This window comes from Cottoperca gobio, chromosome 23, assembly GCF_900634415.1.
Source record: "Cottoperca gobio chromosome 23, fCotGob3.1, whole genome shotgun sequence".
Lineage (NCBI taxonomy): Eukaryota > Metazoa > Chordata > Actinopteri > Perciformes > Bovichtidae > Cottoperca > Cottoperca gobio.
In genome coordinates this window covers 10,835,673-10,863,298 of record NC_041377.1, presented here as the reverse complement: position 1 = coordinate 10,863,298, position 27,626 = coordinate 10,835,673, and the positions used below count along the sequence as shown (strand labels likewise).

Sequence of the window (27,626 nt, the reverse complement as noted above, 5' to 3'; positions counted from 1 at the left end):
AAACTTATATCCTTTTAAGTTGATGCTGCTAACTGTGGCCTCTTACACATTCAGCACATGCGGAGCAACATTTCATTTGGGAGTCGTGCAAATGTTTTACTCTTAGCGCTGTTTGCCGACGACCAACTCGCGAGGATAAATGTTCCACGTGCCTCATGTCCACTAGCTAGCTAGTTGCTAACACAGTTAGGCCGTGTCTGTCCATTGCTAATACAAAAATATTAATTATAGGCCCCTTTAAAAGAGATTAATAAATAAGAATACATACAATAATTATCCCCACTGTAACCGGCACCTAAAGCTGTGCACAGGACTACGGAGAGCAAGTGCTGGTAAGAGTTTAGCCTCAGTTAGCTTCAGCTTGGTGGCGTAGTTAGAGGATATTTTACGCCACCCTTGGCTTTATAATAATTAGAAATAATGTGTAATCCTTCGAGAACATGCAGCACCTTATTATTAGGCAAGGAAATTCATAAAAACACAACATTTTGACATAAATTAAGAGATCTAAGCATGAAGCACACTAGGAAACTTGCACCTCATCATTTACTACCCCATCCTTTCAAGTATTTCTCACTTTTTAACTATTGAAGCTCATGCCTATGAATGCCAGGCACTGTGTGCTCTTGAGCCGTCCTCGTGTGACTTGGCAGACTCTGTGTCATTCGGCGGCTCGTCTGGCCTCCTGTCAACAGAGTCGGCACACACGGATAGCTTACTTCATTAAAGAAACTCTCGCAGAGTGCTGTTGGAGACAGTGATGCCTCTGATGCTCTGTGCAATTCATTCTCTGCAGTCCAGATAATATTACAATACCATCAGAGAGCATTCCAGTTATCATCCCTTTAGATATTAAAGGAATGACATTTCCGTTTCTAATTAGTTATATTTCCTCTCCAGTCACATTTAGTGTAGTTTTTTTTGGGGGGAGGGGAGGGGTCCACATTTGTCCTTTTGGAACCTAGCAGCCATTATCATGAGCAGAGCAGAGCTGCATCCAAATGGTCTTAAGTCCTTCTCTTGAACTTTACACTAAAAGCAAAAAGAGGTTTGCAAAGGGTTAAAGTCTCGATGGAGCAAAGAAGTTGCACTTTGGCCGCAGCTCCGGCTCCGTCTAATGAAAAGGCCTGAGGGAATTGCTAACATACTCATTTACATTACGAGTTCCATGAGAAATTAAATGATGCAGGTGTAGATACAAACCTAAAACCAGCACTGATTTACTTATATCTTTGCAGACAGTGTGTAGTTTAAAATACAGCAGTGCACTTGTTTGTCTTCTGCTGATGATGTGACTGATTGTCAATTCTCTGTCAACCAAACATAATAACTAAACAGTGGCGTCTCACCGGAGAGATGACTTGATCTTAAACTCAACTTCAAAAGTGACATCTGGACCACTGATCGTCCCTTCTCCTATTTCACTCACAATCTGGGAGGCAAAACAGACTTTCCCTCGGACTCTTTGACAGGACGCAGGTCTGAATTAACTGTAAGAGAAGCCCCCGACCACAGCTTAGAACACACACTTCAGCACTTCTTCAGAAGAACTAACCGATGTATGTAATGGAACAAATCACTCATTTCACAGTATCACAACTTCAGACCGGCTGCTGGCAACAAACATGGAGGTTAAATGAGGAAAAACAATTACATTGCGTTCCCGTGTGTAGCCAAGATGTACGCCTGCCATTAGTCACGAGGTAACCAACGCACTGAAGTGTCCTCGAGCTCCTTTAACACTTCTACTGCTGAATATTAGCCCTATCATGCAATACACAAATGACGTGTAACCCAACAAGGCCTCATATACACGGAGCATTATCTCAAATATACGTGTATGTAAACACACTTTAAAGATGTTCCACTTTAGAAAGTTGAGACAGAAAGACTTTGAGCACAGCATCAATCATCTCATTTAAATGAAGTCTCCTTTAAGTGAATTAGCACAATTTATTAGCCTATTTTCCATCATGTGCATCTCAACAGGCTCAACAGGACGCACGGAGCACTGCTGACAAAGCAAAGCCCCAGCAGGCATCTGGCACACGAGCAGACACACACATGTGTGTTGTGTCAACAAAGGAGAGCGACATATGTACAGCATATATGACTATTCATGGAGCAAACTACCAGGGGCCAGCTCGCCCTTTGATCCTCTTCCTTTGACGCCTCTTTAGCTCATTGTGTTTGTTCAACAAAGCAGAAACCTGTAGTTGTGGAGTCTGCGTGACTAAACAGTCTAAATGTAGAGTCTAGATGGACTTTCTGTCTCTGCCGTCTGCGACGGAGCCTATCAGTGGTTCAAGGGTCCTAACAAGGGTCCTAACAAGGGTCCTAACAAGGGCTGATGAGGTTTAAGGAAAGGGATTGTACTCCGGCTAGATACACCAAATCAAACAAAGGCATAATGTGACATTTTGAAAAATAGTCTCTTTTGACCTCTCAAAACTAAGAGGTCACATTAAGTTCAGTAAAATCTAAAATCTACTGCGGAATTATGACAAATGTGGATCCTGCACAGCCCAGTACACTGGGTGTGGAATACTGCTTTGGACATTATTAAGTGGTTCTATATTAAAAGGTTTTCCAGCTAAAATGCAGCACATGTTTGACTGTGGGCTACCACGACAAACAGAAACAGCCCTCTAAAAGCAGAGTAAAGTGCTATGAAACAAACAAAAAATAAATGATCTTGGTTAATTTATCCACTTTGAACTGTGGCAAATTGATCTTGAAAAAGATTTACGCCTAAAAATCAAACATTTAAAATCTACAACTGAGTATGCAGTCGATGTGCGTAAGGAGGGAGAATAATACTTTTGAATCCACGTCCCTCTCCTCTTCTTCAGATGGAGTCGGGCAACAGAGAGATTAACAGAAGAGCCGGAGGAGAAAGGAGAGAGACCGGCGTTAAGAGCTCTGCTGCTTTACCAGGACAGGCTCGGAGCAAAAGTTAAAACTAGCAACAACGGAAGAAAAAAACCTAAGCCTGAAAATAACTAACAAATGATTCTTTCATTGCCTCTTCATCTCCCACACACTCTTCTCCTCCTCCCCCACCTCTTCTCTTCTTTCCCCCCTGGGCCTCCTCTCCTCTCCGTTCCCTCTTCCCCCCCCCCCCCCCCCCTCTCTCTCTCTCTCACTCCTCGGCTGTTTTGAGGACAGAGTCGTCTCCCAGGATCTTGCAGAGCTCGTTGAGGCGATGCTGCATCTCGGGAATGCCGGCCAGCTGCGTCTCCAGCCGCTGTTTCTCCTCGGTGAGGGAGAGGCGGGTCGCCGTGTCCAGCTGCTCGAAGCGCCAGCCACCCTCCCCGTCAAACTGCAGCAGGTGGGTGTGGTACTTCCTGGAGGCGGAGAGGACGGATTTAAAGTAGGAGGGACCAACTTGTGGCTTTCAGTAGTATCAACATTTATTCATTTGGTGTGTACAATGAATTCAAAAAGCTGATTTCTGGAGACAAATTTAATAGATTTTTTATTGAATAGATTAATAACATTCTGTGAGATGTGTCTTACCACAGGGAGGGTCTGTGTGTGATGGAGAGCAGAGAGATGCCGGAGTCCTTCGCCGTCTGGAAAATCTTTCCCTCCACGTCAATGCTCACAGCGCTGGTGCACTCATCCAACAGTGCATACTTAGGCCTGAGACAAACGGGGGTGGGGGGGGGGTGGCTGTAATTATTGCTGTTCATCCAGTGACTAACTAAATTATAGAATATTGAATTTTGTTCTCTTAAACAATAAATGATTCTAACTGTTAAACAAGAAACTCACGAGTGTACAGCCGCGCTAGCAGCTGCACACGGTGGCTAAGAGCTAAATGCTAACATGTTAGCATGCTAAGCTAAGATGTACAGTCGATGTCAGATTTTGACCTGATGATGGCGCTAGATGTGAAATTAGGGGATCACAAACAAAACAACACAACGTCCTGAGAGGCGGGGGTGTCTGTAGGGTGTCTGGATCTAATTTAAAGATGATAGTTGTTGAGATGATTAAGTCTAAACTGACCAACCAACGCTACCATTCCTGGAGCCTTGCCTGGTGGAAACAGGTTTAGTGTTTGTGTTTAGTTGGCAGCGAGCGCTCCAGGTGTGTCCTGTGATGTAAACTGGCCTCAGTGTGGCTGATAACAATGATGCGGCTTCTCCTTACTTGTGGTAGAACATGCGAGCCATGCCCATCCTCTGCTTCTCTCCCCCCGACAGCACGTCCTTCCAGTCCAGCTCAGCATCCCAGCCTGAACGTTAAACAAGACGTCACACGACCGCAAAAACATTTATCTACCAAGATGTTAAAGATAGATAAGAGTTATCATCATCATGGTGGAGATGTAACCGTATGTATTATGTATTATTGTAGTGTTCACAACACATTAGCTTGTTACATTCAGAGCTAATCAAACACACGTTCTGAGCCACGCAGTGAATGATAAAATGTAAACAGACCGGTTTGACAGACAGCTGTCAATACCAAAAGGAAGGGAGCAGCCTGAGGTTCTGGAGGATGTTTGTGTAAAGGTTTAACAGCGACACAGCTTTCACACTGACTGTTTCCAAGACTTAAGATAAAAATATTCAGTTATACTTCCGTAACTGCGTGCGTGTCAGTTTATTTGGATGCGAGACTTCTCAACAGTTCCACAGTGCAGCCATTCATACATTAAGCAGCTTTAAGCTTCGTACAGTAGTCGGTTCACAACAATAGGCCTGTGTGTTTGCCAATGAGAGAAGAGAGGCTGCCAATAAACTACAGACTCCGGTTGATGCAATACAAGTAATACCAGAGGGCACGAGATCAAGATGCTGCTACATGACACATACATAACCTCGTGTGGAGCAAACCTGCTCTGCAGACACGATGTGCAGAGCACATGGTGCAAACATTTCAATGAATCGAAAGTCAAACTCTTAGAGTGACTCAGATTTGTTGTAGAGCTGATTCTGTCTGATGGTTTGTTTGATGGATACTTTGTCTAATCAGGTTTCCATCTCATATTTTAACACACAGATCCCTTCGTTCCCGTCTCACCTCCCTCCCTGGTGACAATGTGTTTGAGGTTGACTATGTCCAGGATGGTGTCCAGGTCCTTGTCACTGAGGCCTCTGGAGGCCATGTCTTCCACCGAGTCCGGGTAGATCACTTGGTCCCGTAGTGAACCCATGGACATGTAGGGCCTGGAGAAACACACACACACACACACACACACACACACACACACACACACACACACACACACACACACACACACACACACACACACACACACACACACACACACACACACACACACACACACACACACACACACACACACACACACACACACACACACACACCTTAGCCACCGAGTGTTTCTTTGTTAACCCCTCATTTCACTAAGTGCTCCAGACAGCTGATCAAGTGAGTGTATGTGTACAAAAGGGAACATCTTTAAGAGCAAGAATTTAGGGAGAAAGACGGCCATGAAGCTTCTTTTGAATGCGTGTTGGATTCTCCTCCAGCAGCCAGGTGTCCGTCTCATCCTCTGTATAAAATATTCACCGCGCTGCAGGAGCGAGACACCTGAGTCTGCAGCTCTGAGCATCTCGGGGTAAGATTACATTTGATGGTTTGTCTTAGTTCAGTTTTACAGTCATCTTACCTGCTGAGAGTTTAGAGCATCGACATCACAATCATCAGCAGGTGACACTAACTTTGTTTTACACATTTTATCTGGCTATAATTATCAATTAATCCATAGATTGTAAAATGCCAAAGTAGTGAAAAACACTTCTCAGGATTTCTCAGAGCTCAGGGTGAAATACTCAAGAAGCTTATTTGGGTCCAGCTAACAGTCTAAGACCCAAAGATGTTAAGCATACGATTGTTTACCACAAATAAAAGCAGAAATAGTTTGGTGTTAATTTGGGTCGCAATTAATTTCAAAGTATAAGTAAGTAATTAGAAGTATTTCAACCCTCGTATGGTGGTGAATATGTTACTGTGGCCAGAGTTCTTGTTTCTCTTCTCTCTCACACACACACGATCAAACCTGACATTAGAATAAGTAAAGAGTGTGTGTGTGTGTGTGTGTGTGTGTGTGTGTGTGTACCTCTGAGGGATGTAGAACATGTGTTGAGGAGAGGGTTTGTGGAGGCGGCCGCTGTACACTGGCCACAAGCCGCTGAGGATCCTGAAGAGAGAGCTCTTCCCACAGCCGTTAGGCCCCGTGATCAGCAGGTGCATGCCTTCTTCCACCTGAAATGGAGAGAGAACGTATTAATCAACATTCAGATCACTGAAACCTCAGAATGATTCTAAACAACACTAAGTTATAAAGCTCTGGAGAGATAGAAACAGAGCGTTTAACGTTTGATAGACGCTCAACATTACACACAGGAGATCTGAAATGGGCAAAATGTTTCCTCAGAGATCGTGGCTTTTTAACAGAACACACTATTTTATTCATCTGTTTTCTGACTCTGAAATGAACCTTCTGAGTTATACCCTGGAGCCTCCAGTTTGCCTGAAGCTAACAGAGTAGCACAGCAGCAGCTCAGCATGTTTTGCTTTGTGTTTCCTAAAGTACAGAAGCAATCAAAGTAAAAAAGAATCAACAATGAAGTATTACCGGTTCTTCTCTGTGTGATTCAACGCTTAATACCAGCCGACCTGTCACACACTGTAGCAGTTTAAGAGAAGCTTAACATTTGGTGTATTATATTTCTATGCATCGCCTTAAACTTGTGTGCATGAACAGCATGTACCAGCTCAATGCCAGTAGGTGTGTTGACCTCAAGCCTTCACAACCAGACCAGTGCAGTCTTGACTGAGGTCTGATAGCAGGAGCAGCTTGTGCTATTGGAAATCAATACTCCCACAGGAGATGCTTTCTTTTCTTTTTTTTACGTGGCCAGGGAGGTTTTGATCTTCTGTTGAAGCATCAACTTTTATTCTACAGCTGGTAAAACTTCTGATGGCAGAGTGGGGTTCAGAGAACCCCTGGAACTGAGCGCCTGCTGATACACCAGGTAACATTAAAGGGACATATTAAGTGCTGTTTGGTGCTGGAATAGAGATGACATGATCTGGTGCTTGATGTCAGTCCATTCTAACTAGAATATAATGCAGCAAAGAAATAGCAGAAGATGGTAAGAGACGGGAGCTGTCTCACCTTGACGTTCAGGCAAGACACGACTACGTCCCCATTCGGCGTAATAATTGGGACATTTTCACACACGATGCCCTGGTCCACATCTATCACTTCACCTGAAAAGACAAAAGAGAGAAACAAAGAATGAGTGTATGAGAGCACGAAGTGAGGTTAGACTCTGGGATAATACCTATTACATTACAGGTCATATACCTGCAGTATACAGCAGGAATTATAGAGTTTCAAAACTTCCCTTATCTCTTATGTTAACTGTGCCTCAAGCAGGACATTCATTCTGGGGTCAAATAGATATTTCCACAAGGATACTTATGCAACGATTCCAACCTTTGACCTCGATGCTGTTGATTGTGTTCTGGTGATGTAGGAATTTATTTTGCTGATGCACGTTGCCCCAGTTAAGGGTTTGGCTAAATGGCCCAACATAGCAACAGCAGCCAAGTGTGTGTGGTGACGACCCTGTTTCTCTCTTTCAGCTTATTTCCATACAGAAGGGTGTGTGTGTGTGTGTGTGTGTGTGTGTGTGTGTGTGTGTGTGTGTGTGTGTGTGTGTGTGTTCAGCAGAACATGCTTACCCTTTATCTCCAGTGGTCCGTCTATGTGCATCTTGCTCTTCTTCTCCTCTCCTGTTGTGGCTGATAGAGAGGAGCGCTTGTAAACACCCCGCTGGACGTCTTCAAACACCTCAAACATTTTGTGGACCCGTGCAGTATAACCTGCCAGCTCTGTGACCTGTCGCAGCAAAACACACAGGGGTCAAAGGTCATTACATGGTCCAAGGATCAGGATAAAGTCAGGACAGTCTGAGATTCTGATACAAGTCATGGCCATGTGCTGATAAACTCTGTGTGTGTGTGTGTGTGTGTGTGTGTGTGTGTACTATTGGATCAGCTATTATCTCTCAGAGCTGTGTGTTCTTTAGTGTTTGTAGAGTAAGCACACACGTTCCACCACACAGATCGTGTGTCGTACATAATGTGTGATGGTCTTTGACAGGTTGGCGAAAGGAAAAATGATCTTAAAAACTACATAAATCATTATCAAACAAACACAATATATTAAAATATGAAGATGGACTAAAGCAGTTGTGATGATTTTCACAGCACAAAATGATTTAAGGAAAAGGGGGAACACAGAGTGTGTTCTGAAGCTCATGAAAACGAACGAGGAATCAAGAGAACTCTTGCTTTGGATGTGGTGCTGCAGCCTGCTGCGGGACAATGCAGGCTGTTGACACAGCTGGATCATATTAAACAACAAACACAAATTCTGGGAATCACAGACACCATGTGGGGCTTTAGAGGTGTGACGGGTCAAAGAAGAAAGAAACCAAAATACTAATGATAAGAGAAGAGTGGAGGATATCATGAGTTTATAAAGCGTCGTCACTTCCTCTTCATCCAGACGGGACAGATGTTGGCTGATTTCGTTGGGAGTTTATTGTAAAACATAGCTCTGAACATCTCCACTTTAAAACGTGACAAAGACCTTTTTCAACTCCTCAAAGGTACAATGTGGAATCAAAGCAGCGATACATGTAGAGAGACGTGCAGTATTGTTATGTTTCTGTCACTTAGCACGGATCTAAAGACACACAATCAAAAGATGAAGTTTGTTGTCTGCCATGTTAGGCTGCTTCTCCCCGTTTCTTTATCTACACAGCAGCTGAAAATAGATCCAGACGTGTGCTGCTGAAAGAAACTGATCCTCACTTTGATAATTAATCATCATTACAAGATCAAATAGTTATTAAATGGTGAAATTAGCTATTTTGGCTAATGGCATCAGGGCAGCCCGATACATATGATAACTGTCCTAAAGGAGAGTCAGAGCTGCGAGGGAAAGTGAGAAAGAGATGCAGAAGTGCGGGCTGAAAGATCAACAGATGAAGGATTATTCACAGCTAGGCTAAGCCCCAGAGGAAGGAAGGAGCTCTGGACAGTCAACACACATGCGCACGCACGCACGCACGCACGCACGCACGCCAAACTGCTGGCTGACCGACAGTGACATGAGGGTGGCACTGTATTCAATCTAGAGGAATTGATGCCAAAAGGTTCTGTGTTCATGTGTCCCCATTATTAATGAAATGTACACACTCTGTTGATGATGTTAGTTCATTGTTTTAATGGCTTAAGTTTAAATTCTGGCACATTTTACACACTGAACCTTTAATGCTGTAAACACTAACCACAGAAAGGCCTCACCTCCAGACGGGAAGAGAACAGGCCTTCGAAGAACAAAAAGCAAATCTGAGTCTACAAGATGATTGACAAGCTGGGATGAGCTGGAACATGTCACGGGGACATCTGACAACTCACACAATAAACAAACACACACACACACACTGTATACTGTCATCATAGTCAGGCAGAGTGTTTGGAGGCGTGACGGGGAATACAGCTTGAGGAATGTGCTCCATCATTGGCCTGCTGCCTGTAATTGCACACGCGCATCTCTAGGCCTTGCATGCAGGGGCTTGCTGCTGCACATGTGACAAAACACTGTACTCAACAACACACACTCAGAGCTGAACGCAGGCTAAAACTTGTATCCTCCAGGGATGTGTTTTGAGACATAAGCTTCTAATGAAATGACAGTCGTGACAATCTGTTCTGCCACAGATTTCCAAATTACTGAAATTAAATTATTTTCTACGATTTCACAGCAGTTTGAGCCTTCTGTGTATTTGTAAAATCGGGCGTGTGTGTGTGTGTGTGTGTGTGTGTGTGGCCCTACACATGCTGGTGTGACTGAAGTTGTATCAAGGGAAGTTTTAGAGAAAAGTGACTCACACTTGAGGAAGAAGACAACACCACGGGAGCACTTTTAGGCATCTTCCCCACAAGCACAGACAGACATGCTATGCACGTTCCCCCTGACACACTTATCACGTGCTGTATGTTACTATGAGAATTACTGACTAGCTTGAAAAAGTACATTGCAAAACATGAGTGGGCGTATGATCAAAAGCAGACGCTTCACCACCAAGTGCACTGCAGCCAAATCCTCTTATGGACCTCAACATGCAGCCTGAGAGAGAATGCATGAATGGGTTTTGCTATTTTTTTTGGATTAAAATGCAACTAGAGATCAAGGATTCAGCCCTCGATGAACGAGGCCTTTTCATTATTGATTCTTTGCTTTTTCAGGCAGGAATGAAATAAACTCCTGTGGACGAAGAGCTTTACACAAGGAAAGTAGAGACAGATGGACACACAGTATGCATCTGTCGATCATTCAGCCAATCTGTCAATCATCCATCTGTTCAGCCACTTGTCCTATGAAACTTCCTTTGAGCTGAAACTGACTTCACTATAATTCCCAGCATATATTGTTGTATTAAAAATGTCAACTGTCAGTAATGAGATTGATGTTTGAATCGACTACTTTACTGGATAAAGGGCAGAAACTAATGATTATTTTGTTTAATCTGACAAATTATTCCCCAGAGTTCCAGGTACGGCCTTCAAATGCCTTAATTTGTCTGATAAAAAGTCCACAACTCAAAGACATTTAATTAACAATGACATAAATCAAGAGTAAAGCAGCAAACGTCACATTAAAGAAGCTGGAAACAGTGAATGTTTGACATTTCTACTCAAAAAAAGACTTGATGATAAACAGATTATCAGAAAAGTTGCCGATTAATTTCAACAACAAATTGAATAATCAACTAAATGTTTTCAGCTCCAAACGAGTGTGCGGTGTAGTTATCAGGACACATGGGGGGCAAGGTCCTTCAACATTTATTTACAACCGCTACAATCAAAGGAGGGTTGAAAAGCCGAAAGGCATGATAAAAGGTAGGAACATTTAGATTACGCATTATTGCCGTGTGTCTCAACTGCGAGCAGGTGCAAAATCATAAGAAATATGTTCATGGTTTTTATAAATGACTATGAGCAGTGCATAGTTTGTTTTGTAGCCTATCCGTGTAAATCCAGTGCATTTGCAGAGAGTTACCTTTATTTGTTGTATGACTTTTGTGTTAGTAGGTTCCAGTAAGAACTAGGAGGGTTGTATTTTTGAACTTTCAAGTTAAGAAAAAGGGGAACTGATGGGGCAAGAAGATTCTCTAAAGCAGAACTAGAGAAAGCTCACATTGCATTAACTGAAGACACATTGCACTCCAGCACAGCTACATTAACATCAGCGCGAGGCGTCCTCACCTCTTTGTAGGAGGACATGATCCTCTCGATGGCGTCGGCTCCTGAGGCCAGCAGGTTACGGGCGATGGTGAAAGCCTCCGTCCTCTCACTCACCATCACCTGCGTTTGACCGTCTGCTGTTTCTAGAGGGAGGAAGGAAGGAGAGAGACAACTGATTTAAGAAACTGTGTGTACACCTTTCCATTTGGCTTCTGGGTCTCTGTCATGCGAACCTATCGACAACGCATTTTCACACTGATCCTATGAGCATTACAACGCCATGGAAATAAGTTATTTAAATATCAGCGGTGACACAACCACACAGCAGTAGTGCTCTTCGGCAAACAAAGGGACTCAGTTATAGCTCTATTTTGATTCAACATGTCATCAGGGAGGTGTGGGAGGCAGCTACTGTTCTCACACATGCTAATCAGCCCCTGCTAGAGGAGGAAGCAGGAGCTGTTGGTTTGGAGGTGCTAATGGGAAATGTAGTATTAGTAATAGTTGCACTTATAAAAAGGTGTATTCCACACCCGATACTAAGGTCTCCTATGTGGTTTGGGGCATCCTTACTGTTGTCAGCGAAGCCGGTAGCTGTGATAATCGGCACAGCCACCATGACGAGCCCGCAGCCACTCCACACATACTTCATGAGGAACTGCTCGATCATGATGTACCAGAGACGCTTTGACAGGATCAGGTTCATCTGGTCTGCCAGAGCTCTGTAGCACTTCTGCAGCTGGCGCATCTCCACCTGCAAAGGACAACATTTTACCATAGATAATCCCTTCCTGTATTTCTCTGATGCAACATTGTTTGGGTGTAACTATTCAGTTTATCTAAGCTTGAACCTGTATTGACTGAAGTTACCAACCAGTCTGCTTGTCAATTATCAATCTGATTGCACTGATGCACACCTGATATGACACTACACAAACTTTGTTATTGGATGTTCAACATAATCTCCAATCACATGTTTATAAATGGATTTGCCAAGGTTCTAATGGAGCGTAAAGAAAGTTAAATGTTCATATGTGTCTGATACAGCTAACCCATCTATGTAGACTAACATAACTGTAATGATGGGCATTTAGACTATGTGTCATACTGAGAAACATACAAACTCATGCTCTATTAATGGAGAATATTCACTGTTCTGGTTGTAATTATACACCACTCACAATTTAATTACCACCACATTGTTGTCTGTGATAATGCTGCCTGCCACAACAAATGCAACTTATTACATATGCAGCCATGCATACCTTATGTCCCCTGTAGAAAGCGATTTCCTCCGCATTTGCAATGATCCGGGAGTGAACATAGCGCAGGTAGCCTTTCCTGTGAGCCTCCTCGGCTACCAGCTTGCCAAATTTGGGCGAGCAGGAACGCAGGACCATAGCCGTGAATAAGACCACCAGCCCGGCCAGCAGGGTCGGCCCACTGGCGTTGGCCCCCCTGGACCTGGCGGTATGTATCAGCGTGTAGGAGGTCAGCATCACGTCCAGTATTGGCTTGGTGAGGTTAGAATAAAGGTGGGCCACAGATTGGGAAAACATCATTACGTCCTCCGTGAGAGACTGGTCCGGGTTGGCGAGCCTCCCGTCCATGTTGCTGACTCTGTAGTAGGTCTGATCGGTGAAGTAGGTCCGGTAGGCATGGTTCACCAGGCGGGTGCGGAAGGCCAGAGCCAGTTTGCACTCCAGGTACCGGATAGCGCTGTTGACGAACGTGGCCGGGATGGCAATGAGGAGCCATTTCATCAGCTGGAAGATGAAGCTCTTAGGTTCCTTCTCTACTATAGTCTTAACAATCTTCCCGTCCAAAGTGGCCACGTAAATAGACAAAAACGTCCTGGATATCAGCGCCACCGAGTGCAAGGAGAGAAAAGCGAGCTCTTTGGACACAAGCCTGGGGAAGAGGATTTTACCAAGTGCGAGGATCTGTTTGAAAAATTCCGCATTTACACCGGGGGATGTCTTCTTATTCCCCGCAGTACATAGTGTTTTTACCGTACAGGTGGAACCATTTTCCTCCTTTGAAACCCGGCGATTATTCCTGGGATCTTTGTTTTTGCTGAGCCGCTTGCAGATGATGGGGTACAGTATTCTGACACCGTAAGCAGCAGCCGCAAGAAACACAGCTCGCTTCGCCGCAGCCGTACGGTCCCATTTTATTTTGGACGCCGCATCGAGGATGTTGGACATTTTTCTAACGTTAGTCGTCTCTGCTGACAATCCTTGCAACACCCATCCCCCAATCCCGACTCACCGCGTCGACATGAAAAGAGAGAAGGACTTCTGGTGGTTGGATTGATGTGAAGCGAGTCCGATACATGTACCGCTACATCCTGCTCTTTTTCCGTGCCACTATCAAGCAGGACAAACTACGTTGTACTTCCGGTTTACAGTTGTCAAAATAAAAACTTTCCCTACAGTACAATGACATAAAACCGTGTCGTTGTTAAGTTATTCGCTTAACTTCCTGATGTTTTGTAGCATTTTCCACTAGCTTGATGTTTCTTATTTCCGCCCTACGCTTTTGCAGAAGCTTTTTTTCATTGGTCGCGCCTCCGGCGGCAAAAGACGATTGGTTACGTGATGGACGTAACAAAGTAGTCTCTGCTTCATAAACTGGACATTATGTTTTTAGTCTTTAAGGGGACACTATGTCATGATATAGTAATTACGTAACGTTATCCACTGAAATATACTGCTGGAAGCAACATTAACCACTGACAGCTTCTACACAAGTGATTAAAACACATTAATACACTTTTATACACACTTCTAAGTGGCGCGTGAAAGGATAGTGGTTGTTCCTCGCGCATCTCTTCATCAAACGTTAGACAACGACCTAGCAAGAAAACATGTAGCTAGTTAACGTTACGTGTAACTACTTTAAAACTTTCACACTCACATTAGCTAACGCTTTGTAGTTTTCATATTTACGGCACTGATAATTACAGCTGTTGAAAATGAATTGGGTTGGAGGTTCAAGGTAAGGGGATAATATTTAGGTTAATATCGTTAGTTGACGTGCTAATGTAAACGTTAGCTAAGCTAGGGAACGCCAATGTTGTGACGACTCTCATTGCAGGAACAGGGTTGTGATGAAGAATGATGCAAAAAAGCAGAGGGTGAGACAGCTAAATAAAGTATCCATGACCGTACAAGACAAAAGCTATCATCTTCCTTGAATACGTCTAGCTTATTGTTCTTGTGTTGCTCTTTCACTCAGGAGTTCTTTGAAAGAAGGAAAATGCAACAGAAGTTGAAAAACGTAGGAATGGCTCTGCCAGCATCCCCTCAAGGCTCCAGCTCTGGTAGTATGGACCTGGTGACTTTGTTTATTGTCAACCAGATTGCTGCTAAGAAAGAAATTAAAGGTGATAAATAACAACAGATACATTATAAGTCAACAGGTACAGTTACCAAAGATGAAAATAAAGAAGCTGAAAGGGAAAACATTACATCAGTTCAGCAGAATCTTCTGCCAGAGATATAACACATTCATCTAAATACAGTATTACATATAAAGTGTATAAGAAGTATTGCAAAAAACAGTGAAAGTATGATACATTTAGTAACGTAAGTTACGAAAATAGTAAAGTAATTATACACATGATATTGAAAGGTGATATTGCACACATTGTCTTTACATCAAACAAATTAGTATATTAATGATGTGTTTTATAGTGATATGTAGAAGTGTTTTCCTAATAGTGAAACATTAAATAACACCATCTAGTATTTTAAAACTTAATTGCCCTGTTGCATTACTGGCTTATATATACAGTGTACTGTATATGACCACATATGTGTCTATCCACCTTTGCACTTTTTTCACCAGTCCCTCAGTATGGCAAGTTATGTAAACTACGTTTGTGTTTTTTAGCTCCTCCGAAAGTGGCAGTTCTTAGCAGCTGTAAAGGAGGATCCAAGTATAAGAGAAATGAGCCCCTGGTACTCCCAATGAGCCCCTGCTCTCCATCACAGCTGAGTCTTGTTGAGGGCCAAGCTCAGTACAGGTTGCTGGTCATGTTTGATTTTGTCAGAATCACCCAGGTCTATCACTATAGAATGAAATACAATTTAGAATCTGCAAGTTTTTATCAGAGTGCAGTTACTTTCTCCATAACATGGTATTCAAGAGTCCAACCTCTAGTGCATATGAATTAAAGGTCCAATCTGTGGTTTTTAGCTTTGTAAAGTCAGTAGCTTGCAGTCCAAACATTATCCATGACCTCATAAATAAATACTGATTACATCTTTTCATCAACATTCATTGTGTATATTCTGTCTCAATGTCTAGTGTTCAAGGAACGAGAAAAAGAAAGCATGTTTTTCCACAAGGCTTCAAGTGTCGGCAGGTTAGTCACTTTACAGCTATTCATATTGCACTTTGCATTAGTGTTAGCGTTAGCATGGGTTCCTTCCTCCCACAGGCCAAAAACATGCAGGTTATGTTAACTGTTATAAATAAGCGGTTTAAACGTAGCTGAACATGGACAAATGTTCGGACCCTCAGGCTAAAAAGTAATTTACTTTTCTGTTCCTCAGTTGTCACCAGTGCTGGAGTCAGCTTTCTCAGACAACAGTGCATCTGACTACCTGCCACCCATAACCGACCCCCTCAGCCCCTTCTCCTCCACCTCATCAGCTTCCTCAGGCCAAGGTGGTGTTGCAAAGTATTTCATAGAACAAACTCATGAATTAAATAACACAATTTGTGCATTTTCTTTTATCTGCATGAGTACATTTTATGCAATCAGTCAACTTAGTCCAAATGAAACTGGTGTCCTCAGGATTATTCCCCCTGCAGCTGAAGCTCCAGCAGAGAAGCCAGACGCAGGCACAGCCTCTCAGCTGCTCCCCTCCACCCTGGGACACCTCAGGGCTGGAGCAGACCAGGGTAGGGAAAAGAGAATATTATTTTTTAAAACAATACCTCACAATAATATAACCACATTATATCATGGCTACGGTTAGATTTGTGACACAGGTATGGGAACATTCAACTCGTTTCATAGGCCTGACTTGTGCCAGACAGACTCTGCTCATCAGTAATCCACTTGTAGCTGTATTCTGGCCCATTCAGTGTGAAAATGGCTCCAGTGACAAATGACTCGGAGAGAAAAGCAACTGGAATTTTCATTCTTGCGGAAATATTTAATGAAGCATGTGATGCGCACACATTTCTGGAAGTGTGTACAGAGCTCACTTAAGCTCGGTACTCTCCCTAATGTACAATACTTGACACGCAAGAAGCCTCCAATTGCCTTTATGTTGTGTTTAACAGGTTATTATATAAAACCTATATGGCTGTATAATGTTTTTTTTAAATGCTACTCAATATCCAATTTAATTTTGCTAGTTTCAGCCGTTCTCCCAGCCCAGAGGTATGTCCGACGGTATCTCCTGGTCATGTGGGTCAAAGCCCCCCCTCTACCAGCTGAAGACCCCCACAGCAGCCCAAGTCCTGTTCAGAAGTCCAGAGCCAGAGTGAGAACAACACCAGACTTTGTTGGATTATTTTAGATCCTTGAATTAACTAATCATTTTGTAAGCACTCAAAGCACATGTGTGTTATCGCAGTAACACAAAGGCCAGGGGCCCAACGAGGCACGACGCCCCCTTCTCTCTCAACCAACCAGAGGACAAGGAGCCCGTGTTGGACTTCACTCTCAACCAGTCAGAAACTGAGCAGCCGTTTGAGGGAGATGTCTTCAGAGGCTTCAGTACTGAAGAATGTGAAAGAGAAGGTGAATACTTCTCATAACTTGACACAATGACTTCTCTGTTTAGGTTAACATGACATTTGATTTCAGCTTTTGGGAGAGGACAATCAAAGATATATCTGAAAGATGAATCACCAGCCTGAATCTTCAACACCACAGTAGGAGTTCACACGTGAAACATAATCAAACACTTTTAAAATATTGATATGTAATATCTTAGTTTTTTATGTTGTTTTTCTCCCGTTATCAGAACTGTCCCTGACTCGCAGTGCATGGAAATGGAGGAAAGCGACTACATTTATGATGTGAGTGTGTTTTATTGCCACCAGATGGTAGAGTTTCTAACTGCCGTCCGTGGAACCAACAGTGGATTTAAAGAAAACACAATAAAAATCTGCTGGACAAGAACATTTCACGAGGTTCTCCAATCATCATGAACTGTTGTATCGAGCTGCTAACGGTGTTTGTCAACTCATCCTGATGGTATAGATGAGGGGTACTGTGCTCATGATGTGGGAAGATGCAGTTTTACATGTTAATTCTGTTTCATTCACAGCTCTCCAACTGCACTGACATGAACTTATGTAAGTTTCTTAAGCATCTCCAATTAAGCTAGCCATTTATTGTGTATATGCTGGAGAAAAGACAATAAATTGAATAGATGGGTTTTTTTCACTCCCGCAGCATGTCTTGAACACAACAGTGGGCCCATGAATGGCTGCGAATACTCGCCAAGTTACTCTTGTAGGAGAGGTTACCTCAGTTCAGACTCCAACGATGTAAGTTAGGTTACACTTAAGCATTTCTGCCATCTTGCTGTTGTGCTGCGACCGCACAATCAGATCAGAATATGAAAATGTCATTTGAAAAAGTTAGATTTATTAGATTTATAACACAATTAAGGATTCACGTCCGAAAAGAAGTAGGAAAAAGTGAATACCTATGAAGTCTAAACGTGTTAAAGCGACGGTAGAGTTTAGTTTTTGTTGACAATAATTCCAAAAAGACACTTACATGGTTGCAACACTAATATACATGCACAGTTAGAAAAAACATCACGGATCACACACTCACAACCTGCATTGATTTGAATTCATCTCAGATTATAAATCTCCATCTCCACTGTGCCAGTCACTGCAGCCAACTGTTTCTAATGATCATTACTGAACACACACGAGTGAAATACCAGCAGACAAACTATCCTCAGTCAACACATGTTAGCTACACTTATCGCTGAAAATAAACATGTTCTGTGCCCAGTGCCACTGATGAATTGATTTTCCCATGATACACTGGATTGCCCTCACAGATTGTCACCGCTGTGTTTCCCTTTCTATCTGTATTTTAGGATGAAGAATGCTGTCAGCTATGTCTCCAGGCTGCGTCTTCATATAGACCAAGCCTGTTGTGCAGATAGCCTAAACCAAAACCTTGGCTCCCAGGGGAATCCGAAACAAAGGAACACCAAGCCCAGGCCTCTCACTCTGCTCCTGAAACCCCAAATAAACTTCAGAGATAATCAGAAAGTTTTAGAGGAGATAGCTTTCCCAGTTAAAGCCTTAGGAAGTGGCAGCATACAGACGGGGAGCAACACAGCTCAGTTTGCATCTCAAGTTCACAGCTCAGAGCTGTGCACATGCAAGAGAACAGCTAATGAAACTCGAGATGCAACAACTCAAACTGTCAACGCCCCCACAGCTGAGACATGTGACTCCTCGACTCAGTGCAGCTTTGTTGTAGACGGTGCAACGACCGAGTTTAACTTGTGCCATCCACCTGTTGATGTGTCAGTGCAGCATCCAGCCACAGGGAGGCAGACTGATACTGCTGCAGGGCCAAGCACACACACACCTTCAACAGGCAAGGCCAGGAGTAGAGAGAAGAGTATGCCCTGGACCGAGAAGAAATCTATAAACACAAGCGCTGCTAACAACAGTGACGGCAAAGAGATCCTCCAGCGGCCCAAAAACTTCTTTCTGGATGCTCTGAGCATGACAGATGGCAGAGGTATAATGTGGAAGTGTCACTATTTACAAACGTACATTCTTTATTCTTTCAATTCCACCGACGAAGACAGAAATAAACATTGTTTTCTCTGGTTTCTGATTTAGGTAAGGAGAATACTGGGGGCAGAGATGAGAGAGGGCAACAAGAAAATGGCCGACTGGTGAAGGACCTCTCGAATGAAGCGAGGCAGGAGGTCACATCGGCCACTAGGGCTAAAGGACTCTCAGAGGAGGCCGAGACACTTCAGGAAATAGCAGACATTTGCCTCTTGCTCAAACAGAGGAAGGAAGCAAAGTAGATAGATGAAGGCAGAAACACACACGTGTGTTCTGTGCATGTTCTTTGGATTCAATGCATTATTTGAGTTTGTTTTAAGCACACATCACATGTTCAAAGTGTTTGTTCTACGAGTTCTGAAAGAGACATGTTGAAATAAAGCCCCAAAGCGATTCTCTGATTCATACGTTTATTTCTGTCCCCATATACATATTCCAGTGTTAAGATTTCATGAAGATATTCATTTCTTATAGAATATAAACTCTAGCAAAACATATACAACTTGAACAATAATCAAATTTACTATACAGCACTGTTTTTTTTTTTATTGGTATTTTTGTAGCTCCTCGTAAACTGTAGAAACACACATCGTTGGTTCACATAGAAAAAAATTGCAACCATTTCACCAGAAGTACATTTAATGTCCCCACGTGGTGCAGGACGCTGTCAACACAACTGGTCAGCAGCTGAAACAATCACACAACACAAGTTTAATTACACAATCTGTGTTATGGAGCTGCGTGTGTGTGTGTGTGTGTGTGTGTGTGGGTGTGTTCTACCTGTAATAATACTTTCAGTACAAAACTAGTGTTTTAAGACAACTCATCCTGGACCAAGAGAAACTCTAAAAGATAAAACAATACCTTCACATTTTGAATAATAGTTATTTTTCTCTACTTTTAAACTTTCCTCTTGTGAGTATTTTTAAGCCATTTTAATAAGTCTTGAATAATATAGTACTAACAGGCATCCGTATGTAAATGTGACACCTTGACCAAAACCAATACCAAATACCAAAAATATCACAATAATTGACATTCAACTCTGACGGGTCACTGGAAACGTCTTAACATTGTGCCACAGCGTTTGATAAACGGCTTCCTATTTGAAAAGTTTATTAAAAAGAGGTATTATATCTATATATATATCTTATTAATTCATGATGGGTTTGTCCTCGGACACAGCGCAGCCTGTTGACGCCTTTTTACTGGTTGTTTTGTTACACAAAGTCACTCCGCGGTCTACTTTCATACAGTTGTTGCTACACAGAAAACTATGTATTTGACTAACAAGGTGTAACTTCACACAACTTTACAATTTTTACAAAACAACAGTGGCAAGTTACTCTAAAGCCTACTCCTCGACCTTTGACACGAGAATCACATAAATGATATGCTCTGCTATTTGTACATTAGGCTATGGAGGAAGACACAAATCAAAGTACATGAAATAATAAAAATAAAAAAACATTCCATCACAAGTGAAACGCAAATATGTACATGTCAAATAAAAATAAAAAAGCTATGTAGATATAATTATCATAACATAATCTGATACATCCACTTCAAGGATTTGGACTTCCAGGGACCTTCACAATACACAGGCACTAATATCATCATGTTTAGGATAGAATTACATATTTAAAATACTTAAACCATGGTTTGAGTCGACCACTTTCTTTGCCGGACATGTCATGTTTGATACTCAGGTTTATAACATGGCGTCATACAACCTCGTGACTTTATTGTCTATAGTAATATGTTAAAAACCTTTATATGCAGGGGAGCAACAGATCTGCACGCCTGAAACTGAAGCAACACTTTGTTTCAAATGAATATCAACTATAGCAACAGAACTTATGTTTACATTGGTGAGTGGTTTAGTTTAGGCACCGACTGACAACATATACTGTACATCTCTGGTGTTTGCTTTTCATAAAAAAATATCAGAAGCACAAACTAAGACTCATCAGACGAGCAGCTGACATAATTGTGCTATGCTACAAGCTTAAACATGTAACTGAGATGTGTTTCACATAGAAAGGCATAATGGTACTACAGATCAACTAAAGACTAAAGACCACATTCACTGTAAATGTTTAAATGGATTCTCAATGACATGATTGCTGTGTCACTTTGTATACTGTACGTACATTAATCATAAATAATATTTAGTCGACAAATGTACAAAATATTAGGAACATCTTACTGACACTGAGCTGCAGCAGGAACTGTCCCATGTGTTATGTACATGCAATGTGTGTTCATGTTTTAGCCTTTTATAATTTAGATATTTGTGCTGCATGGTTGAAAATTCAGCTAAAGAGGTTTGACTGTAGAGAACAGGCTGAAGCTGTGACTCCTCACCTCACAGTGAAGGACAACCAGCTCCTCAGCTCACACACACCAAAAATAATAAATATTACATTACTGCATGTTTCAGTAATCCCCGAAGCTGAATAAACACTCTCCCTAGTCCACGTCCGACGCGTCGTTGTCTGATAGATGGTAGTTAGAACCTTTGACTCTGATGTATTCGACCTGCCGTCCCTCGTCCGAATCCGAGGCGCCGCAGGAACAGAGCTCGTTTTCAAACAGCGCTTCGATCTCCTCCAGACGCCGGCCTTTAGTCTCCGGCAGGCAGCCATAGATGAAGAAGAAACCCAGCAAAGCCATGCTGGAGTAGAGGAAGAAAGCTCCTAGGAAGGTGAAAGCAAAAGAACACACTGTCACTGAGGACAAACACGAGGAACACACTTGCGTGGCTTTGGAGAGCCTTTTTATAAATACGTTCTCATTCATACACAGGAAAATAAACACTGGTGGTGACAGTTAATGGCAGTCCACTCTCATCTATGGAGATGTGTGTGTGTGCCGAGAACTGAAAGTGTTGTCCCAAATAGAGATATTACTGCCTGCCGGTCACCTTAAAGTAGAAGTTATATTCTACTGTCTATAAAGAGACAAACCCCAGAAACAAGTCTTTATACAGAGACAACGTGACAGAGGTTTAGGTCTCTATTTTTAAGTGTGCATTAAGCTAAACACCATTACTATGACTCTGTTTTTTCCTTCTGGGCAAACACTTGTTATAAACCGGATGAATGGATGAACGACACATGGATCGTTAACCCTAACCACCTCCACCGTCACCCTGATGGATTGATCACCAGCTCCATGAAAGGTCAGTCCCTTCCTGTCTGAGGAGAAAACCTGCTGTTGAGTCACATTGACTGAGGAGGTACGGAAGAAGAGAAGGGTGCAAACACATCGGGGTATCCATCTGGCTGGTTTTGACGTAAGGAGAGGATGTATGTTATGCACTTTACACAAGATCTGCTGAGGGCTTCGCATAAGGACTGATGGCGGGTGGTAAATGTTCCTGACAGGAGTGTTGAGTCTGATTGAAATGAAATGAGCTTCCTTACTTTATCTCCTTCTCTTTCAACCACACAAATAAAGAATAAAAGCTCTAAAGACAATTACCTTTAGAGCTTTTATTCAACTTTTTGTTCAAAATTCTGCAGCCCAGAAACTGACCATAGTAGGTGAAGTACTGAGCCAGGTGGAGGAACGTGAGAGACACCAGGATGTTGAAGGTCCAGTTGACCCCGGCTGCACAGGCGTTCCCTGTGCTCCTCGCCCACAGAGGGTAGATCTCTGAGTTGATGGTCCATGGCATTGGACCCATCCCTGAAAGAGAGACCAGTTTAAACAGGAGGCTCAGTGGAGAGGTGAAGGATCTACCATCAAAGTATGTCCAGTAAAAACGAGACTACTTCTTGAGAGAGACTTGATTGGACACAAAATCATAACTAACAGAGCGGATTAAATAAAACATAAAGAAACATCACAGGTTAATCTTTTACCCGGAGCGAAAGCAGCCAAGTAGAACACCAGACCCAGTAAAACCAGCCAGGAGTAGGAGGTGGGGCAGTAGTTGTAGGCCCAGTACGTCTGATCTCTCATCAGGCTGGAGTTGGAGCATCTGGAAGAAGGAGGTACACACAAAACTCTAAATATATATTTTAACCCTATGTTATTAAAGCGTTTCCCCCCCCCCCCCCCGTCTGCTCCATCCATACACACATGCACTCCATACGCAGCATCCTGTGACTTACCTGCCCCATGCCGCTTGCTCGGTGGAGGCCTTATTGACAGGCACACAGGAGGAGGTGAGCAGCGCTGAGACGTTCTCACGGTAACAGAAACCACATCTAGGGTCCAGCATGCATGGCTCACACAGCCTGCAAGCCAAACAGCAGACGCATGAGCTGCAACTTCCCTGAAAACAATCGATCGTGCTGCCCGGCGGCTCCTGAAGTCACAAATCTTTACTTTTCACAAACATATTTTAAAAATAAAAGTACTAAAATACACTTATCTGCCTGTACGACTTCACAAGATAACAGAAAACAGCGTTACATTTCCAAGCCCTTCGAGTGAGACTGCAGGAAGGGATGCATATAAGTGTGGGAATCCCCATCATCTGTTATGTAGAAAGCAGTCCACATGTACGAGGCAGACAGAAGGGCACACTATGTTTCCCTGCAGCTCCATCAGGCTTGTTGCTGTTGTGATCCTGATGGAAGGTGTGTTTGCGCAGGCTGCAGCCTCCCTGTGTGCAGGGCACCTTGCTCTAATTTCAGTCTGAGGTCAACTAGATGGAAATAAAACCATGTATTATTACTGGAGGGAAGCAGAAGTAAAGAGAGAGGGAAGGTGAGGTGAGACATGCAACAGCTCAGCTTCAGCTAAGATTCAAATGTGTCGCATATTATTAAAATAAAATATCATAAAGCTCTGTAGTTCTCTCAGTGGCAAAGGAACGGATTAAACACTGTTTATCTGCACTAACATGTATCGCACTGTGTTCTTTACCGCGTTGTTTGTTCCTGCAACACGAGCAGCTCTGTCCGGCTCTTTACAGATTTGAGAAGGCTTCATACTTTACTAATACAAGACGGACTAGCTCTACAATACAATACAAGAACAATGGTTATTGTTCCCTTTCAGGGCTTCTACAGCTGCATGGATTATCAACTGGTGATGCCTGGGTTAAGCCTCTGTCTGTTTGCACAACATCCACTGCATATTTAACAGCCCTTTTTACAAGGTTATTGTCAGTTGGAAGCATTAAACAAACTAATAAACTCTGATTCATCTCGACATTTCAGCTGCTGAAACTTCTGGTGATGAATAAAGTTAAAAGTCATCTGCAGTCAGACCCGACTGGAGACACCTGAAGATGCATCTTGAAATGAGGCGTGAGGCCTGAGGGGGCTCTGCTGCTCCTGCCGTGGTCAGCGAGGGCATGTGTGGGCTCATGTGGAGTAAAGTGAACTCAATGAAGCCACTACAGTGTGGTAAAAGCACTCATCTCTTCAAATTACCTCTGTGTCGGTGTGTGTTATAGCGTGTGGGTGCTGGACAGCGAGTCCATTAAGCGTTGTTTGTTGTTGTGATGAAAGGCCGTCGTTACACGAGTTTCATCTCGTGTCCGTGTTAGTGAGAGTAAATTGGGACATAGAGGCATCTGATCTCTGGCTTGAGCGAAAACACTCTCCGTCTCTGTGTGTGTTTGCCTTTTGGTTGCTAATAACGACAATGAAGTATATTGTAGCTGCTCTAAGGATTGGGAGATGATAAATAGAATATATCGAATGGAACAATATTTACTCAGCGTCTTTAAGTGTCATTTCCATGACAGCCAGTTGTTTTATCCTGTTAAAATCAGTCAGAGGACGCAGAATAAATGTGTTAAATAAAATGCCTTTTATACAAACCTTGTGTTATGATCTGACCAGTCAGCCAGGCACACATTTCCACCTTAAGATCTGTTATTAAAGGAGTAAAAACTTGCAATAACTTCACTGCTCTATCCTGTCAGAAGTGTTTTATTCTGTGAAGCTCTCGCTGCTTTCCTGCTCTCCGGATTGATGTTGCGACACTGCAAAGTATTGAGTGCTTTTACAAAGGACAGAAGAGCTGTGAAGTGAATAACGGTCTTGCCATAGCTCTCTGCTTATCGAGACCTGTGCATAATGTGACAATGACACTTAATATCAATCTGGTGCAGAGAGTCATCTGTGGATCACACCCACACATCCTTAGGTGTGCTTAAAAGTGTGTCATTATTAAATAAACGTCTCAAATGTGTGCAGCTCAATCCTCACGTGACACCTGAATGATGAAGCGTTTCATATCTAAATATTGTAAAGTTATTGTTTCCTTTACATCTCTGGGATGGCAAGAAGCAGTGGGAGTCGCTTCAGGCCTCAAAGTAATCAATTTCAATTTGTGTGTAATACAGATGAAAAGTGTTTTGTTGTTTTATAGCACAGGAGCCAGGATTGTAGCTTAGTGAAGTGTGAATCTGTACTCACTGGTATTTGGAGCAGGTGGAGTTGGACATGGACGGGTCTAACGGGTGGAAGGTGACGGGAGGACTGTGCTGGGCAGACATCAGGAAACCGACGGCCAGCAGGCTCAAACTCAAACACGTCCCTGGCAGAAAGAAATGAAACTCATAATACGCAAAGAAGAGCGTCAGACATCACGACCTGATGTGGACACTTTGAGTGACTTACCTACGATACTGCCCAAGGTGAGCTTCCTGCGCCCTACTCTCTCCACCAGCCACACCCCCAGCAGGGTGAACAGGAAGTTGGTGAGGGTGGCGAGTCCAGCCAGCCAGATGGCCAGCCTGTCGTCCCGCACGCCTGACATCTGCAGAATGGTGGCGCTGTAGTACCTGCGGGACACAAACACAGAAGAAGAATGAATATGTCCAAATATACGAGCAGTAAGATGAGCAGACGGGTTAGAGGAAAGGAGCGATTCTAATCAATGTCTGCACTTGGGGTGTCAAAACAAAGTCAGTAATAATTCTTCAGGAATTATGATTAATACACAAATATCTTTGCCGTCATAATACACAGGTCTCGAAACAAAATTCTAAAAAACAAATACATGGCATCATTAGTCAATGAGAGTCTCTTCTTGAGAGCCAAACACTCATCCTCCAATCACAGCCTCTCTACTTGAGTACCAGCCACTCATCTGCAGACAGTTAGCAATTAGCTATAAATAATCTCTCACCAGCCACTTCCAAAGGCTCTTTCTCTCCTTCTCTTTCCTTTCTCTCCCCGTTGTTCCCTTACAGCATAATTAGACTTGCAACTTTGGCACCATGTTGCTCCACGTAGGCAGATTACATGCAATCATCATCAACACTTCTCTAAACAGGCTGCGGTCAACGACACAGACACCTGCATGGGGTCCGTTTCCCACTTCAATGATGATGTCGAGCGACTAAAGTACAGGGACAAAAACACGGACAAGTACACATGATGGCTGCACAAACACGTGCACCTGCAAGGACTCTAGTCAAGGTGTCATTATGGAAATGATGTGCTTGATTCTCCCCCACAGACGTATGTATACATGCACACAAGCGGTATATAAACACACACAGTAAACCCGCAGAGAATGCAAATACAAAGAACGTAATGCTCGTTAAAGAAAAAGTCTCCCACATGGTCTTCCTCTCTGCGTCTCGACACACAACTGAGAATTAGCATTTTGCTTATCATCTCTTCAAAAGAATTCTCTCTTGTTCTCTCTCTTCCCCAAAACAACAACATTCAATTGCTGGATTTGCATAATAATAATAATAATAATAATAATAATAATAATAATAATAATAATAATAATAATAATAATAATAATAATAATAATAATAATAATAACTACTCTTAACTTCTCTGCCACAGTGTCGAGTCAGACAGGACGACATGGTGAGGAATCTGTCGGGGGCAGCTTGACCTACACTAGAACGAGGTTAGGCAGGTGATAAAAGTTACAGACGGCTTCGTTATCTATGTGCACACTTCTCTATAGCAGCAGGTGCATGTGCCAAACACACACACACACATGCACTGAGGTGATTTTGGAGCAGCAGCGGGAGTAAAAGCACTATTTATGTTCTCAGCAGCCTACTGTGTTCCATTTGCACTTCTCCAGCCGTGCATACTGATTATCACACGCACACGCACACGCACACGCGCACACACACACACACACACACACACACACACACACACACACACACACACACACACACACACACACACAGTGTCTTTAGTGCACTAATGATTCCCTAGATGAGAATGCATTTTGGCATGTCTTTAAAATTCTTCATCATGGCATATTGTTCATTTCTGGGGTCAGTTTTGTTTGTATTTCCTTGCTAAAAATATGAATACTTTACTGACTCGTTTCATCGTGAGTGACAATGAAGTGTTGGAAAAGCATTTTAATTGTGGTGACATAAACTGGCAACAAGTCAAACTTCTTGCATAATTTTGTTTTCGTTCTCCACGATAACATTCAGGATGCTTTAGTTTTGTTTGCAGAGCTGCAGGTCTGAACGCTGCAGGCTCAGCAGTCACCGCTGATTGAAAGCGACAGCTCTCATTGTGAAAGACCCACGACTTCAACTATTAACACACATC

At 42.9% G+C, this 27,626-nt stretch overlaps 3 protein-coding genes across 5 annotated transcripts in view; 1 reads left to right on the top strand and 2 right to left on the bottom strand.

Annotated features, from left to right (window-relative positions):
• Window positions 1–3,135: 3,135 nt before the first annotated feature.
• On the bottom strand, window positions 3,136–13,702 carry abcd2 (ATP-binding cassette, sub-family D (ALD), member 2). The gene is made up of 10 exons (XM_029462551.1): window positions 12,573–13,702; window positions 11,881–12,061; window positions 11,329–11,450; window positions 7,732–7,888; window positions 7,160–7,254; window positions 6,098–6,243; window positions 5,035–5,180; window positions 4,159–4,243; window positions 3,520–3,645; window positions 3,136–3,347 (listed from the first exon to the last, which is right to left on the bottom strand). Exons 1-10 carry the CDS (start codon window positions 13,512–13,514, stop codon window positions 3,143–3,145), a joined length of 2,205 nt encoding a protein of 734 aa, XP_029318411.1. The 5' UTR covers window positions 13,515–13,702; the 3' UTR covers window positions 3,136–3,142.
• A 142-nt stretch (window positions 13,703–13,844) lies between these two features.
• Window positions 13,845–19,504, top strand: redic1 (regulator of DNA class I crossover intermediates 1). 3 transcript variants are annotated; one of them, XM_029462554.1, is made up of 15 exons: window positions 13,845–14,307; window positions 14,407–14,446; window positions 14,548–14,695; window positions 15,205–15,337; window positions 15,622–15,679; window positions 15,870–15,984; window positions 16,115–16,221; window positions 16,684–16,811; window positions 16,905–17,071; window positions 17,138–17,205; window positions 17,298–17,352; window positions 17,604–17,631; window positions 17,732–17,826; window positions 18,396–19,054; window positions 19,159–19,504. In XM_029462554.1, the coding sequence occupies exons 1-10, from the start codon at window positions 14,285–14,287 to the stop codon at window positions 17,188–17,190; spliced, it is 972 nt and encodes a 323-aa protein (XP_029318414.1). In that variant the 5' UTR covers window positions 13,845–14,284; the 3' UTR covers window positions 17,191–17,205; window positions 17,298–17,352; window positions 17,604–17,631; window positions 17,732–17,826; window positions 18,396–19,054; window positions 19,159–19,504. The 3 variants fall into 3 exon arrangements, with proteins under 3 accessions (XP_029318414.1, XP_029318415.1, XP_029318416.1); XM_029462555.1 differs by lacking the exons at window positions 18,396–19,054; window positions 19,159–19,504 and having other exon boundaries at window positions 17,709–17,756; XM_029462556.1 differs by lacking the exons at window positions 17,138–17,205; window positions 17,298–17,352; window positions 17,604–17,631; ... (1 more) ...; window positions 18,396–19,054; window positions 19,159–19,504 and having other exon boundaries at window positions 16,132–16,221; window positions 16,905–17,028.
• A 2-nt stretch (window positions 19,505–19,506) lies between these two features.
• The window catches only part of slc2a13a (solute carrier family 2 member 13a), a 47,761-nt gene continuing 39,641 nt past the window's right edge, over window positions 19,507–27,626 (bottom strand). Inside the window, exons 5-10 of the mRNA XM_029462552.1 lie at window positions 25,701–25,864; window positions 25,497–25,617; window positions 23,232–23,357; window positions 22,980–23,098; window positions 22,651–22,803; window positions 19,507–21,809 (exon numbers count right to left, since the gene is read on the bottom strand). Of these exons, the coding sequence (XP_029318412.1) occupies window positions 21,583–21,809; window positions 22,651–22,803; window positions 22,980–23,098; window positions 23,232–23,357; window positions 25,497–25,617; window positions 25,701–25,864 (910 nt within the window). The 3' untranslated portion in view covers window positions 19,507–21,582. The remainder of the gene's footprint in view (window positions 21,810–22,650; window positions 22,804–22,979; window positions 23,099–23,231; window positions 23,358–25,496; window positions 25,618–25,700; window positions 25,865–27,626) is intronic.